Source organism: Anguilla rostrata, chromosome 1 (assembly GCF_018555375.3).
Source record: "Anguilla rostrata isolate EN2019 chromosome 1, ASM1855537v3, whole genome shotgun sequence".
Lineage (NCBI taxonomy): Eukaryota > Metazoa > Chordata > Actinopteri > Anguilliformes > Anguillidae > Anguilla > Anguilla rostrata.
The window spans coordinates 41395204-41409721 of NC_057933.1; the positions used below are offsets into that span (position 1 = coordinate 41395204).

The following is a 14518-nucleotide window of genomic DNA, read 5'->3' on the forward strand; positions in this document are numbered from 1 at the left end:
ACAACACAGTACATACACATTTAAACATATCTACAGCAACGCAGTGCATTCATATTTAAACATATCAACAGAAACACAGGGCATCCGCATTTAAACATATCAACAGAAACACAGGGCATCCACATTTAAACACATCTACAGCAACAGAGTACATCCACATTTAAACATATATTCAGAAACATAGGGTATCCACATTTAAACATACTATATCTACAGCAACACAGGGCTTCTACATTTAAACATATCTACAGTAACACAGGGCTTCCACATTTACTGTATCTACAGCAACACAGTACACCCACATTTAAACATATATTCAGAAACATAGAGTATCCACATTTAAACATACTATATCTACAGCAACACAGGGCTTCTACATTTAAACATATCTACAGTAACACAGGGCTTCCACATTTACTGTATCTACAGCAACACAGTACATCCACATTTAAACATATCTACAGCAACACAGTACATCCACATTTAAACATACTGTACATGGCCAAAAGTATTTGGACACCTGACATTCAACATCTCATCCAAAATGATGACGATTAATATGGAGTGCTGCTATAACAAGTGCTACTCATGTGTGAAAGCTTTATACAATATGTTGAAGCATTGCTGCATGGATTTCCTTCCATTCAGTCAGAAGAGCATTAGTGAGGTCAGGTCATGATTAGGCCTGGCTCGCTGTTGGCTTTCCAACTGATCACAAAGGTGTTGGATGGGGTTGAGGTCAGGGCTCTGTGTAGGCCAGACAAGTTCTTCTACACCATTCTCAACAAAACCATTTCTATATGGACCTCACTATGTGCCTGAGGGCATTGTCTTGCTGAAAGAGGAAAGGGCCTTGCTGAAACTGTTGGGGAAGCACAGAATCATCTATAATGTGATTGTATGCTTTAGCATTAAGCTTTGCCTTCACTGAAACTTAGGGGCCTAGCCCAAACCATGAAAAACAGCCTAAGATCAAGGGTTGTCCAAATACACTATATGACAAAAAGTATCTACACCAACACCGGGCATCCACATTTAAACATGTCTACAGCAATACAGGGCATCCACATGTAAACATATCTTCAGCAAGCCAGGCCATCCATATTCAAATCGGTCTATTGTGACGAAGGGCATCCACATCCAAATGTATGAACTGCAACACAGTCCATCGAACATATTCTGCCTCATATTGGAGTTCTTTATTTCATTTTCCTAAAGGAGAGTTGACAGTCCATCCTGTTTATGGATTTTTATTTTTGAATTACTCAGACAGGAGGGAAGCACAGTGGGTTACAGTTATAGATGGGATCACAGAACAGAAAGTGCCATGGGCGAGGAATACAGCCCTGGCCACATGGGGGGTTCGTACACGGGTTTAGAGCAGACTGCAGCATATGGTCTCACCGAGTTCTTCATTCCTCTCTACTATTGCTTTTTGTTGAAAAGAATCAAATGCCATATGCCATCTTTTATTCATTAAAATACAATATTTCATAGAAGGCAACAATCCAATAGACAAGTATCATGACACTGAACACTAATTGCCTGCCAAGAAATTCCCAGCTTTATTGCACCCACTATGCTGTGAATATTTAAATGTAAAAAAGAACATAATATGTGATGAGGAGAACTGGCCACTCACACGAGTTGTATCCAGCATCAAGCCTAAAATTCGACACCCCAAGGCCCCCTGCATCTATTGCATGACCTTATATGGTGTTTCAAGCATGGGCAGCTCCTTACGTTTAACTATACTGAATGCCATTATCAGGTTTCAACTCACTTCTGAATTCTGCTAAAATCGTTTCCAAACTCGTTGCGTCATCATCTGCAAATGTATTCATTTTGCAATTAACTGTCACCCAATACTATGTTGGCCAATGGGAATGAATCAGCTGCGTAATTTTGAGAACACCATAGCAGATATGCCAGTGAGACACCAAAACTTTAATTAGATGCAAAGCAGCTTATGGGCCTGGCTTGTAAGTGACTAAGTAATTACGTGACTGAGTAACTAAGAGCCATATTACCATCACCATCAGTGCCGCAAAATTATGCGTCACTGCATGTTTTCAATTTAGTGGGGTAAGACTCGTTATGTAAATGAGCACAGCCGCAGCAAGTTCATTTAAATGCACTGCCAGTATTTAAGTCTTGCGTGTGGCAGGAGAGCAATATTGTTGTACTGCTCCATCGCTGGTGAAGTCAGGTTTTGGACAGGTGACAGGATCCATGGATGCAATGGATAGGCACTGTCACCTTAAAATTCTAAAATGTTTGCAAGAACTTCAGAACACATTTTTCATGTACATTACAGTGAGGCTAAACAGGAACTCCCCAGCACTGTAGATTACAGTGAGGCTAAATAGGAACTCCCCAGCACTGTAGATTACAGTGAGGCTAAATAGGAACTCCCCAGCACTGTAGATTACAGTGAGGCTAAACAGGAACTCCCCAGCACTGTAGATTACAGTGAGGCTAAACAGGAACTCCCCAGCACTGTAGATTATAGTGAGGCTAAACAGGAACTCCCCAGCACTCCTCCAGGCCAGATAACTTGCAGAGGGATATGCTTATCAGAGCTTTGGACCTGCAAGGGGCACTAGGAGAGAGTGCGGGTATTTTATGGATAAATCTCAGCTTTCTTACAAAAGCCACTAAATCATGCCTTACTGATATCTAAAAACAGCCTTGAAATTAATGTTGAAATAACCACATTCCACTACTCTCAGTAATATGTGGAGATGATGACATCATGATCCGTATGTCTATAAACAGAATTTTAGGTGTTCATTTACAAGGTTATAGTGAAGCACATATAGGGCACCATCAGGCAGTGTGGTAAAGCAAAAGCCTGTCATGGGCGCACTGGTTCAGAAACAGTGCTTTGCTAAGCTACAGACAGGCACATTTCATTTCCCCAATATGCTGCAGAGGTATGACTTCACCCGAACTGGCGGCCATGTTTTTGGCTAAGACTACCATGGCCACCAGAGGGCAGCTAGGTACATATTGTTTGGTTGCTTCAAGCCTGTTGCTTCAACAGATGCATGTGCCATGAACTATGACATAGGATACCAACACTTTTACAGCTGGGACACTGAAACACCATTCTCTTAGCCAGTGGTTCCCAACCTTTGTCCTGGGGACTCCCTGTGTATCCTGGTTTTTGTTCCAACTACAGTTGTAATCCCAGCATTTTAACAAGATATTAATTTTTATTTATTTGGTACTTTTCATGTTTAGAGGGATCATTTACCCTCTTAAGCCGCATAATGTCAGAAATAGCTATGCAAGTGATGAAGAATAAAATCCCATGTTCACATTGCGCTCATTCTGCTTTATTCAAACAATAACATAAAAAGAGGTAAAAACATTCTTTAACTGATTAAATTAAATACGGAGGTGAATCAATAGGCTCCTAATTAGGTTATTTAACACATGTATTTCAGTTCGTTCTTTTTTTTTTTTTTTGCTTACTAACGCAATGCAGGTTTGTTTATCATTTGCTTTGTCTTTGAATTCTTCATTACCTACCAAATTGTTCGTTTTCTTGGCCACACTTTCACCAATTATTGATTCACCTCAGTCTTTAATTTGATCAGTTATATAATTTTGTTACCTCTTTTATTAAATTAAATAGACCTAATCAGATAAATAATTCCATTACCTCTACACATGAAAAGCACCTAATTCAGAAAAATGAACATCTTGTTAAAATTATAGTATTTCAATTGTGGTAAGAACAAGCTCTGGACCACTGGTTCCCAACCTCAGGCTGCTAAGAGAATCTGACTGCACTTACACTAGGCTACGTAATTAAGCGACGGCGGATGTTATTGATGTGGGTCTGCCGTGGTGAAACTACAATGTTCCGAAGATGGACTACTAAAAGCCCCATGCGTTCTTACCGTGTTGTTTCATGCAGGCTATATAGACGTGGACAACCCGGTGAAAAACATTACTTCATTACCAAGGTTACCGAATGGTGCGTCACTTTAAATGTTGATGCCACAAGGAATTGTGGGAAGGCATTAACTCCAGTGTACCCTATGCTAAAGGAGATAAGAAAGGAAGCATTGAAGCACCTTTCCTTAGCATTTAGAGAATTCGACCAGCTCTTATCATGGCTGCCACTTAGATACTTCCGGGTTATTTCACCCAGTTAGGAACCTTCCTAAGCAAAAAAGACTATTCGGACGCAGCTTCAGTCCTGGGGACCCTCAGTGTATGCTGGTTTTTGTTCCAGTTACATTTGCAATCCCAGAATATTGACAAGCTGTTAATTTTTCTTACTTAGGTGTTTAGTGACTTATTTACCCCTCATAAAAAAATTCCCATATCCACATTGTGCTTATTGTGTTATATTGCAAACAATTACATAAAAAGAGGTACCAAATGAAACACTGAGGTTAATCAATAGGCTCCTAAATAGGTTGTTGATCATGTGTCTAATTTCTTTCATAATTCTTTCATTAAATTTATTAACACGGTGCAGGTCTGTCTCGTTACCATTTGCTTTGTCGTTAAATTTGTCATTATCTTCCAGATGGTTAGTTTTAGTGGCCAGGTGTCCACACTCTCACCAATTAGGAGTCTGTTGGCTCACTTCAGTGTTTAATTTATTCAGTTAAAGAATGCTTTTATGCAACTGTTTGCAATATAGCACAATAAGCACAATTTAATCATGGGAATTTTATTCTTCATCGCATGCATAACTATTTCAGACATAATGTGGTTTAACAGGGTAAATAATCCCGCTAGATATTAAGTTCATTAAGAAAAATGAACAGCTTGTTAAAATTATGGGATTGCAATTGTGGTTGGAACAAAAACTAGCATACACAGGGATTCCCCACGACAGAGGTTTGGAACCACGGCTCTAGACCATGATCAAGTTTGGTTTTATTGAACCACACAGCACAGTTACGATAATTCATCATTTTCAATTTAATGGGCTTATATCTGTGTATGGGTGACAGAAGTTGCGAGATTCGATAATAGAATCTACATTACTGTAGGCTATATTAATTATAAAGGGATCCATTCTATCAGTGTTTAGATATTCAGAGCGCGATGCAAAATGCCACATTACTTATGTGCTCACCAATCTAGGGTTTGCTCAAAACTCCACTCATCCTGGCCAACCCTGAGCACTCTACAGACTTTCACAGATAACCATTATAATAAGGGATCAGAACCAGACTGATTGTGTTGTTTTTGTGTGGACACAGTGAGGCTCAACTTCCCCACAGCCTCAAATGTTTGACTCGCCAGCTCCAATATCAGTGGCAAGCTGTATATCACATCTCAACAAAAACATGTTCAATGTAAATAAGCCAAGTTGCTAACATATGCAAAACAAATATTCTCCTCACATCTGTGCAAACATTATTCTTAAAATTTCTCTCCATGTGTAATTAGTAATATCAAAACAATGCGAAGTTATAACTAAACTTCCACCAAGCAGTTTTTCAGAAAGCAAGCACTACTCCGAAGATATGCTCCCAATGTTTTCACACTTTTGCTGATGTAACTTCACTCTGTGTTCTTCTAACTGTATTTTAGTCTGTCATGACAGCAATAAAAAACTGCATGTGGCCAGCTAGCATGCGCGTATCATAACTTCACAATGCACACAGCTACTGACTTTCACGGATTTATGGAAGGAATTTGGTTTGTCCTGTTTCAAGATGTGTAATATATGTGTAACATCCTGTGTGTGTGGCCTTGTATTTCCCACCATTCACTCTCCTTCATGAGACATGTGTGTAAGCCTATTGTCTGCCCTCTCTCTGTTACCCTCCCCCCACAGACAACCAAATGGGAAGGGTAATAAACAAATCATCTGGTGCCTTCTCGGTCTAGCTGACGATTATCATTAGATGGGTCCATCTGTGAATGTGGTTATCTGGCTATACACAGTACAGTTTCCTGTTTCTAAGAATCACACTTTCCTTTAACCAGTAATTTAAATGTTGATGATTTTCATTATTATCTAGTTACCCATCCCTTTTTCAGCAGCATAGACATGTGATGTTTTATACAACTGCGGACAAAGAACAAGAAACCATTAATGCGTTAAAACATTCAGCAAAATAACTGAACAGCTCACCAAATTTTGCAGCCACAAATATTTTTTTTTAAACGTTTCAGCCCACAAGCTCACAAATATCTGAAGGATTTCATGATTTTTTCAGGATGTAGAAAACCTGCCACTTAGTTCTATTCCAGGATTGATTGTCAGCCTGATCACCCTTAACTTAAAACTTACAAACAGCACATTAGGGAAAACACTCCAATAAATGTGTTTGGACCGATTCTGGAATACAACTACAGAAAATATTTCCCTGTTTAACAAGGCCAAATACTACATGCCATTTGCAGTTTTTCACACATCAATGTCTATCCATAAGCCAACAAACTGCTTACATATAATTATGAAATTTAAGCCACTGAACCTTTTTTCTATATTAAAATGTGTTTACAACTTACCTTTATGTATACGCTTCTGCCACGACATGCTGGTTTTGCCTTACAATATGTTTCAACACAGCTTGCTCATTTAAAATAAACATTTCCCACTTTCTCAAAGAAAATCTTTCACATGTTCTAGGAGGACATTTCAATTTATTTTAAAACATTGCTATACCATCTACAACACTACACTGAGTCCAACATGTGTTAATGAACATGAGCATTCCTCTGCCATTCTTCTCACTCGCCTGATTAAGTGGTATCTGAATGATTAACTGAGACAATTGCCACAATTGTTTGACTCGTGGCTTGAAATAGAGGCTCTATTGACTCCTTGTCATGGAGCACTGAAATACATGCGAAATAACAACCCCGTTATTTTTTCAGGCCCTAGATGTACGATAACATGAACGGACTGCCTGCTGACAGTTCGTGGGAACTGTACTGTGTACTTGGACTGGTACTGGTATTTTTGGCACTGGTAAATTCTCTTTTAGGAACATAAGAATGTTTGATGATGAGAACTGATCCTCTCTAGGCTTGTCATTTTGCAGGCTTTGCATCATTAAGCTTCAGTAAGCTGGACCTTGATGCCAAAATGGGGGGGGGGGAAGGGGGCGGGGGGAGTCACTCACAGATGTGTCCTCTGATAGGCCTCCGGCTACTTCCATTGCCCTGCTGTCCACACGGACACTTCCTCTCGTCACAAACTGGATTACTGATGAACTGTCCTGTGAACACCAGAGGACATCTCACACACACAGATTTTGACGGAGAAAAACCTCTGTTGAATATAAATGTGCTGAACATAATTCCAAGACAAAATATTAACAAGCACAATACATCATCAAAATACCATATACTGTATCTGTAAAGACAGAATTATTCTAAGCACATTATACATATTGCAGATAATAACTGGCTGGAGATTTAAACCTATTAAGTCATAGAATTTGTTGGGTGTGACATTCTCCAAAATGCTGTAAAACTGGGATCCAGTATGCCTGTGTTCCTTCAAATAAAGAGCTGTATTGTGTTTCTGTAACCACTGTTCGTGGTTTCAGGATGTTTAAGAAGCAGGTTTAAGGACGCCTGCACTAATTTCTGATGTTACATGATATGACATTAAAGAGACAGTGGCTGTCTCAATGAGAATATCAACCAAACAAATGCATTCCTGATAAAGGCAACTACAGATACAGTACGTACACAGTCTCATATCAAATAAAAAATACTGAGAACTGTAGGTTCTGTCACATACGAACACACAAATACTATTAAACAGAAACTGGCTTGTAGTGCAGGTCCCTGAGACTGTGGGTCAGAAGTCACTCACCCTCTTCAGTATCTCTGTGTTTAAGAGGATTTGCAGGTCTATGCTGATGGCTTCCTCCTTTGCTTGCGAGCTCAGTACACACGTGATTGTCAGACAGGCTCTCCCTGGTCGGTCACAGTCCTGCGGTGCCATCAAACAGTGATCACAATGAAAGGATTCTTTCCATGCTTGATGTAAAGAGTCATAAATGCAATCATAAATTCAGCAACTCCGTAGGCAGTTCTAAAAAAAGAACTCAATATCCATTAGCTTCACTAAAGCAGTTTGAAAAGGTCAATTAGTTGAAACAGTGCCGGCTGTGGCCAAAAGCCCTGCAGAGCAGTGTATAATTGGATACTTATTGTCCCCTAGAGCCCATTCAGAGGGTCATCCCTTTGCAGAGCTTTAAAGAGGAAGGAGGAGTCATGACAGGACTGGACAGCAGAAAAAACACTCAGCATTTTGTACTGACGCCCACCTGGATACTGACAGAAAGGGCACTTAGTTCACACAAACATGTGTATAAAAGGAACTTACACTAGGACACTTGGGAGCATTTACCTGTCCATAAACTCCACTCCACTACACTGGAGTGTGCTGGTGGTAATGAAGTACATTACAGCACAACAGCAGATACTGAAAAGGGACACAGCCGAAAGGTTCTAAGATCTGTTGCGTGCTCATGTTAGAGCTCAGAAACCAGAAGCTTGTTCCTGAGATGAGCCAGGTTATACTGTATATACAGACACTAAGATTGCATTACTTTACTGGAATTCAGTAGGCACTCTTTTCCAGATGACTTATGATGCATAGATTTATACAGAAGATGGCTCTCTACATCATCCGTGATGACTTTGTTCCATCAAGGCCAGTGTACATCACATTTACCTGTTAACAGTGAATTGCTAGCAAACCTAGTTTGTGTTTTTATGTATCCACATTCTTTATGTTAAATATATCCAGAATCTTTATATTTTTGGGGAGCAGGTCTTAAAATCAGGTACACTCTAACTAAAGGTAAACTGAGCAGGACCATTGAGTAGCAATCACACACCATGACACGGGGGAGGAATTCATTGTAAACCTCATTAGTGAATTCATTTAAGCATGTAATTATTATTTATCATTTATAATTAATGAGAGATGTCACACTGCAGTCAAAGCAGACAGGCACATAACTGGGTGAAAGGAATTAGATCATCAGGCTACACTGAATATTTTCTAACTCAAAAACAATGCAATATAAATTATTCCTGATGGGGAAATTAATGTGACCTTTTACACGCACAGAAGCAACAGGTATAGTATGAACAAACCTCAAATAAAAATTCAGAATAAGCAGCCATACTGATGAACAAGTCTTGATCAGTTGACAAGCATTTTTTCTCAAGAGAGGCACTTAATATTTTTTCAAGTAATGAAAGTTTTTTTTTTTTAATCTTAAATATACAACTGGTTAATATCAACAGTGATTTGTCAATATGAAATAAAGAAAGAGGAAATCAATACCTTTAAATCAATAATTACTCTCAACCTGCTTCGGTTTACATACTTTCTCTGATTGTGCTTAGTGTTTACTCCTGGTGTACAGTACTGCTATCCAGCCATTTCTCCATGTTATCTGTCTTTTATTTCAGCTGTTTATATTTGTCTATTTGCTTGTTTAGTCTCCCACCTATTTCATAAAAATTGCTTGCTATAACCGTTTAAAACCTTGAAATCTCGCCTCTACAGCCCTGATCTCCCTGGCTCTCGCTTGGTCAATCTGTGTTTAGTCACTCTCCAAGCTGATTGGCTGCCAGTCATCTTCCCAGTGGGTAAGTCTCAGTTTTCTCCCTGTTTTGACCTGCTGGTCGGATTTTCTTGTTCCTGAAGCTGGTGCTTTTTGAACTGCGTGGATTTAATCTACTCCCTCTCTGCGGGTCCATGTTTTCTTACCCTGCCTGACATACTGCTGCTTACTGGATCTTCACTGCTGCCTGTTTTCACTCTCTGTTGTGGATTCTGGCTTCTGTGATCTAACTTTCCCCATCCCAGTTCATAGAGCATTCATGTCCTTTAGTTGCTCCCCTCTTGAACTTCAGTCAGTGGACTGTCACTATCACCTGTCTCCTGTGGCTTTCAGTTCAGCCCAATCACAAGGCACTCTCCTGACTGCTGGTACATCCACCACAGGTCTCAACAAAACTGGACTGTACATATGTTATAAGATTTAAAGCAGGGATTCTCAACCATGATCCTGGAGGGCTGCAAGATCTACAGTGTTTCATTATTAAGCAATTACTCAGTATTTAATCAATCATTTAAAGCAGTTCATTATACAGTTAATCAAACTAACCTGGTTTCTAGGTTCTGAATTATTTTCTGATTTTAAGGTGAAAACAAAACCAGCAGACCCTGTGAACATCCAGGATCAGGGTTTAGGATCCCTGCTCTAAAAGCTTGTGCTAATATAAATAAGGTGACAGTGTAGCATATTGGTTATTGAACTGGGTCTCAATCAGTTTAAACCCTCTTTAATTCAATTATGATTAGGCACAACTGACAGATTTTCACTTGTCATAATGAAATTAATTATTTGGAAAGAAAGTATGACTTGTGTGAATGTGAGACTAGTCACAATTAATGTCAAGATATCTAAAATTGCTTTTATGACTAGTAACAACTTGATATCTAGAATGAATTATGTCAACTCAAAATGCAATTGAAGAAATTTAAAATTCAAATTATGAAAAGTCTGACTTGATTTTTTTGATATCTTGAATTTGAGTCTATGATGATTGGCTCTAGTTAATGTCAGTCACTCATTCCATACCACTGAAGTGGCACAATGACTATTTTGCAATAACAGTAGCTGAGAAGAAATGGCTTAAGATATAACAAAATAGGTCTACTAAAGTTACTGCGCAAGTTCTTATAATAAAAATGACAAATGCCTGCTAAATAATTGAAAGCATTTTTTTAAACCTTGCTGTGACATACTGTATCAGTGCAGTTAGTATTAATCTGTGTATGCATTCAGTTACACCCATCACCCTCCTCCCGCAGTATTGACCTCAGTTTGCTTTGCCTGATTCCCTCATCAACAATGTAATCTGATTAAAAGGACAACTTCATTTAACCATTGTTTCATGTAAGATCTCCCAACACCAAAGGCCCACTGATCAATAAGTTTATTATTGACACAAAGCTTGGACGTCTTGTGCTTGAGTGAAACTTGGTAGCAAGTTTGTGAGTATTAGTAGTAAAACTAGACCACATATTCTACTGTAATTACCAGGGATCCATAGGCTATTTTTCCTGAAAACATTTTCTTTCCCAGGAATCCCAGGAAACCGGGGTTGTCTAATCCCAGTTTCCTTGTTTAAGACATCAGCTACCAGTAAAAACGCATTGGCCACACTTCAACAAGCAGGATTAATTAAAGTAGTAGTAGTTTGTTATTCATTGTATAAACAAACTAAATGAGTTATACCAAGTAATATGACATTTTCTAAGACATTATAATAAACCGAGACGAAAGCCATGCTCTGTTAGCGTACGAGTTGCATGGTGGTGCAAGGCCATATAATTTACAACATAGTAATAATTTCAAAAGTCACAGAAGGTGTTTTTATTTAGCTTTTCAGCACAACAAATAGATGCTAAAGATTAGCCAAAGAAGTGGGTTTAGTAGAACATAATGATATTGATTTTATTTGCTTCGCAAATAAAATTTGAAGACTAAGGCCTATGTGCTCTTGCATTATGACTAAATAAATATGCTATAGCCTCTGAAAGGCTAAGAAAGGCCTATTTAAAGGCATGTGTCTGAGAGATAGGCCTGTGGCAAAATAAAAATATAACAAAATGGCTGATAATAATCACAATTAGATTTGTCCTATTATAAATTAAACAGACAGTGGCCAACCATAAATAAAACTGATATCTCCCAAATCAAAAAAAATATATGATGGCCAATAGGCTAAATAAAGCAAAACAGGCATGTCCTATAACGACTCACATTACTTTTTTCCTTTGGAAGTAGGCTTTCAAGAAGCAGAGGACACTGATGGACTCTGCATTCAAGCAATTTTTATTATCTTTGTATCAAATTGTCTGCAGACAGAAAGCACTCTCTCTGTCTCCACATATGTAGCCAGGATCGTGTCAAGAACACAAAACAGCTGTTGCAGACATTTTATTAAATTAAACTGCATATATTTTGTAAAATAACAGCACTGGTGTAAGCTAAAGGAAATGGGAAATAATTTGGATGGGAATTCACAGGAACCTGTTTCCCAGTATTAAACCCTAGTAATGCCCTTAAGGCCAATGCTGTCAATTAATGTCTTTCTTCAAATGCTTTTGCATCACTCGACATATCACCTTCCCTACACATGAAAAAGGTCATACTGGATTTGACCTACTCCACTGGCCCACATCATTTTACTGTTGTCCATTTCCCTATTTCTCTTCAAAGTTGTCATACAGTACTTGATGTCTGTCCAAGTAACAAAGCACAAAGAGAAATGTGTGAGCTTCATAATTTGAAAAGCACTCAGGCTGCTGAAATCATGAGCCTAGTTAACACCTGCCTGGCTCCTGCCCCACTGTTATCTCCCTCAACAACTATAACTGCCTTTCTGCCTCACTTCAATCACTCAAAATTGTGAGTCTCCTTCAACCTCAGTGCCTCTTTAGATAACCCTGAGCTCTTCCTCCTGAATACAAGTGGGTGGTGTTTAGAGTGGCTGTTCGAGGAAACTGGGTTTCCATGTTGTCCATTCCCTATACTGGCCACCTCCTGCAATGAGGGTGCTCTGTCCACCACGTGAATTTTGACATACATGACGTCGCAGAAAGTTGTTTGCCAAGTGACATTTTCACTAAACAGAACTGATGAAACACTCTTCTTGTGACTCAGTATAGTGCAGGCATCCTTTGAGGTCCTGACAGAATCTTGGATTGAGTCCATAGAACAGCCAGCCATGCTCCAGCACCATGACGCGCACACACTCTCAGGTGTTTAGGTGACAGACAGGGCTGAAATAACTCACCAGGACCCTCCGGCCGGACTTGGTGAAGAAGGCGAAAATGGTGTGGAAGATGCTCTCTCTGTCCTGGGGCACAGTGCAGGGCATGGGGTTCCTGTGTGGGGTACAGTTCCCTCCATCCCCAGCCACCTTTAGAAGATAAAACACACATGCTCATAAGAAAGGACAAATATGTCCATGTTCTTAAAGTATTTTCCCTGACCATAGTCAGCAGAGCTCTTCATTTGTAGCCACGGCTTTCCAGATCAGTATAATCATGTAACAGAGCAGCAACAGGCAAGCAACCATTCTGTGTTCATCAAATGCAGACATATAAAACTGATTGGTTTTGATAATATGATTTACTACCACTTGCTTTTTCTACCAGCATACAGAAACAGGAATGAACATTTATCCACACACATATAATTGGTTAAGGCTGTGTGACGGGGAGGTTACCTACAGTACGTACATTCTGCTTCTACTATGCATCTTCTGAATGAACTAATGTATGACAGTTTTATATAATATTTTATACTTTGGTCATACTTATTTCTCAGACTATTTTGATATGGTGGATAGCATCTTTTTGTTTTGCAACATGGTTCTGGCACAAGTTACAACAAAATATAGGACAGATGTGTTTTAAACTCGCAGCGATTCTAAACTTGAATTCTGAAGCGCTGTTGTGTGTGTCGGTTTTCAGTGTGTTTCAGCACTTCAGCACAAATTTTAAGTGTTTGATTGTTCAAAAGTCCAGGCACATTGTTTCCAAGGCCTAAATTGTCTGCACACAAAAAACTTAAGACACTGTGGCCCTTCATGACCAGAGTTTGAGATCACTGTATCACAACCTTTACATTAATTCAAGAAATGTAAGGGTTGGAGTGAAAATGGCTTAAAATGACACAATTCACTACTACTTGAGCTAAGTAAAATCTTAGCTCTCAAAATAACTGCAGTAATTGTAAGAGGCACAGAACAGTGGTCTGGTAAAACTACATGGGACAAGTGGGGGTGGTGGGGGATGAAGAATTCCCAGAATCACCAGGCCATAGAGGTGAATTCTGGGAAAGCGTGAGGCAAGTCTGTGGGGTCTGTGGGAGGGAAATGGTTACAGGAAGTGCAGTCTCAGCTGAAAGGCCCTGCACCCTCCCCCACCAGGTTTGTCCACGAGTCCAGATGCACTGAACGTAGGCCTATGGGGATCTCCCTTTCCCTCCCTCCATCTCGCCTCCACCCAGCCAGCTTCTGGGCTCCAGCATGCAGGGAGGCAGGAATGTCAGGGCAATTTCCCCTGACCTTGCCATTGTTTGTTTTGGTACCACCCAGTTCCTATACCTCTCTCCTGAAGGTCAGGTTTCTCTGCAGGCTTTTATCAGCATGTCCTCTGAATGTCCGAGCACAGAGCGGTGCTGCTGTTTGCTGCTGTGGGACCTCTGGAATTCTCCTAGGCCAAGTGTTGGTCAAGTCATCCTATTCCATGGAGATTCATCCTATTCCAATCTAGAGGCCAATTCCAACTATCTACGTATGTTTTATTCTCACTTATAAGTTGTCCAACTATTTACAAACTACAGCCTTAAGTATCTGTAAATGAATACATTGTGATAGCATTGCACAATACAATACTCAAATAAATACATTGCTACACTCCAATAAAAACAACAGGAAAAAAGACAGCTAAACTCAAATAAAACACCACTAACCT

At 39.5% G+C, this 14518-nt stretch overlaps 1 protein-coding gene across 1 annotated transcript in view; it reads right to left on the reverse strand.

Moving 5' to 3' along the window:
• itga9 (integrin, alpha 9) overlaps positions 1 to 14518 on the reverse strand; it is a 130683-nt gene that overhangs the window by 8937 nt on the left and 107228 nt on the right. The window contains exons 24-26 of the mRNA XM_064337558.1: positions 12832 to 12957; positions 7814 to 7933; positions 7113 to 7208 (exon numbers count right to left, since the gene is read on the reverse strand). Of these exons, the coding sequence (XP_064193628.1) occupies positions 7113 to 7208; positions 7814 to 7933; positions 12832 to 12957 (342 nt within the window). The remainder of the gene's footprint in view (positions 1 to 7112; positions 7209 to 7813; positions 7934 to 12831; positions 12958 to 14518) is intronic.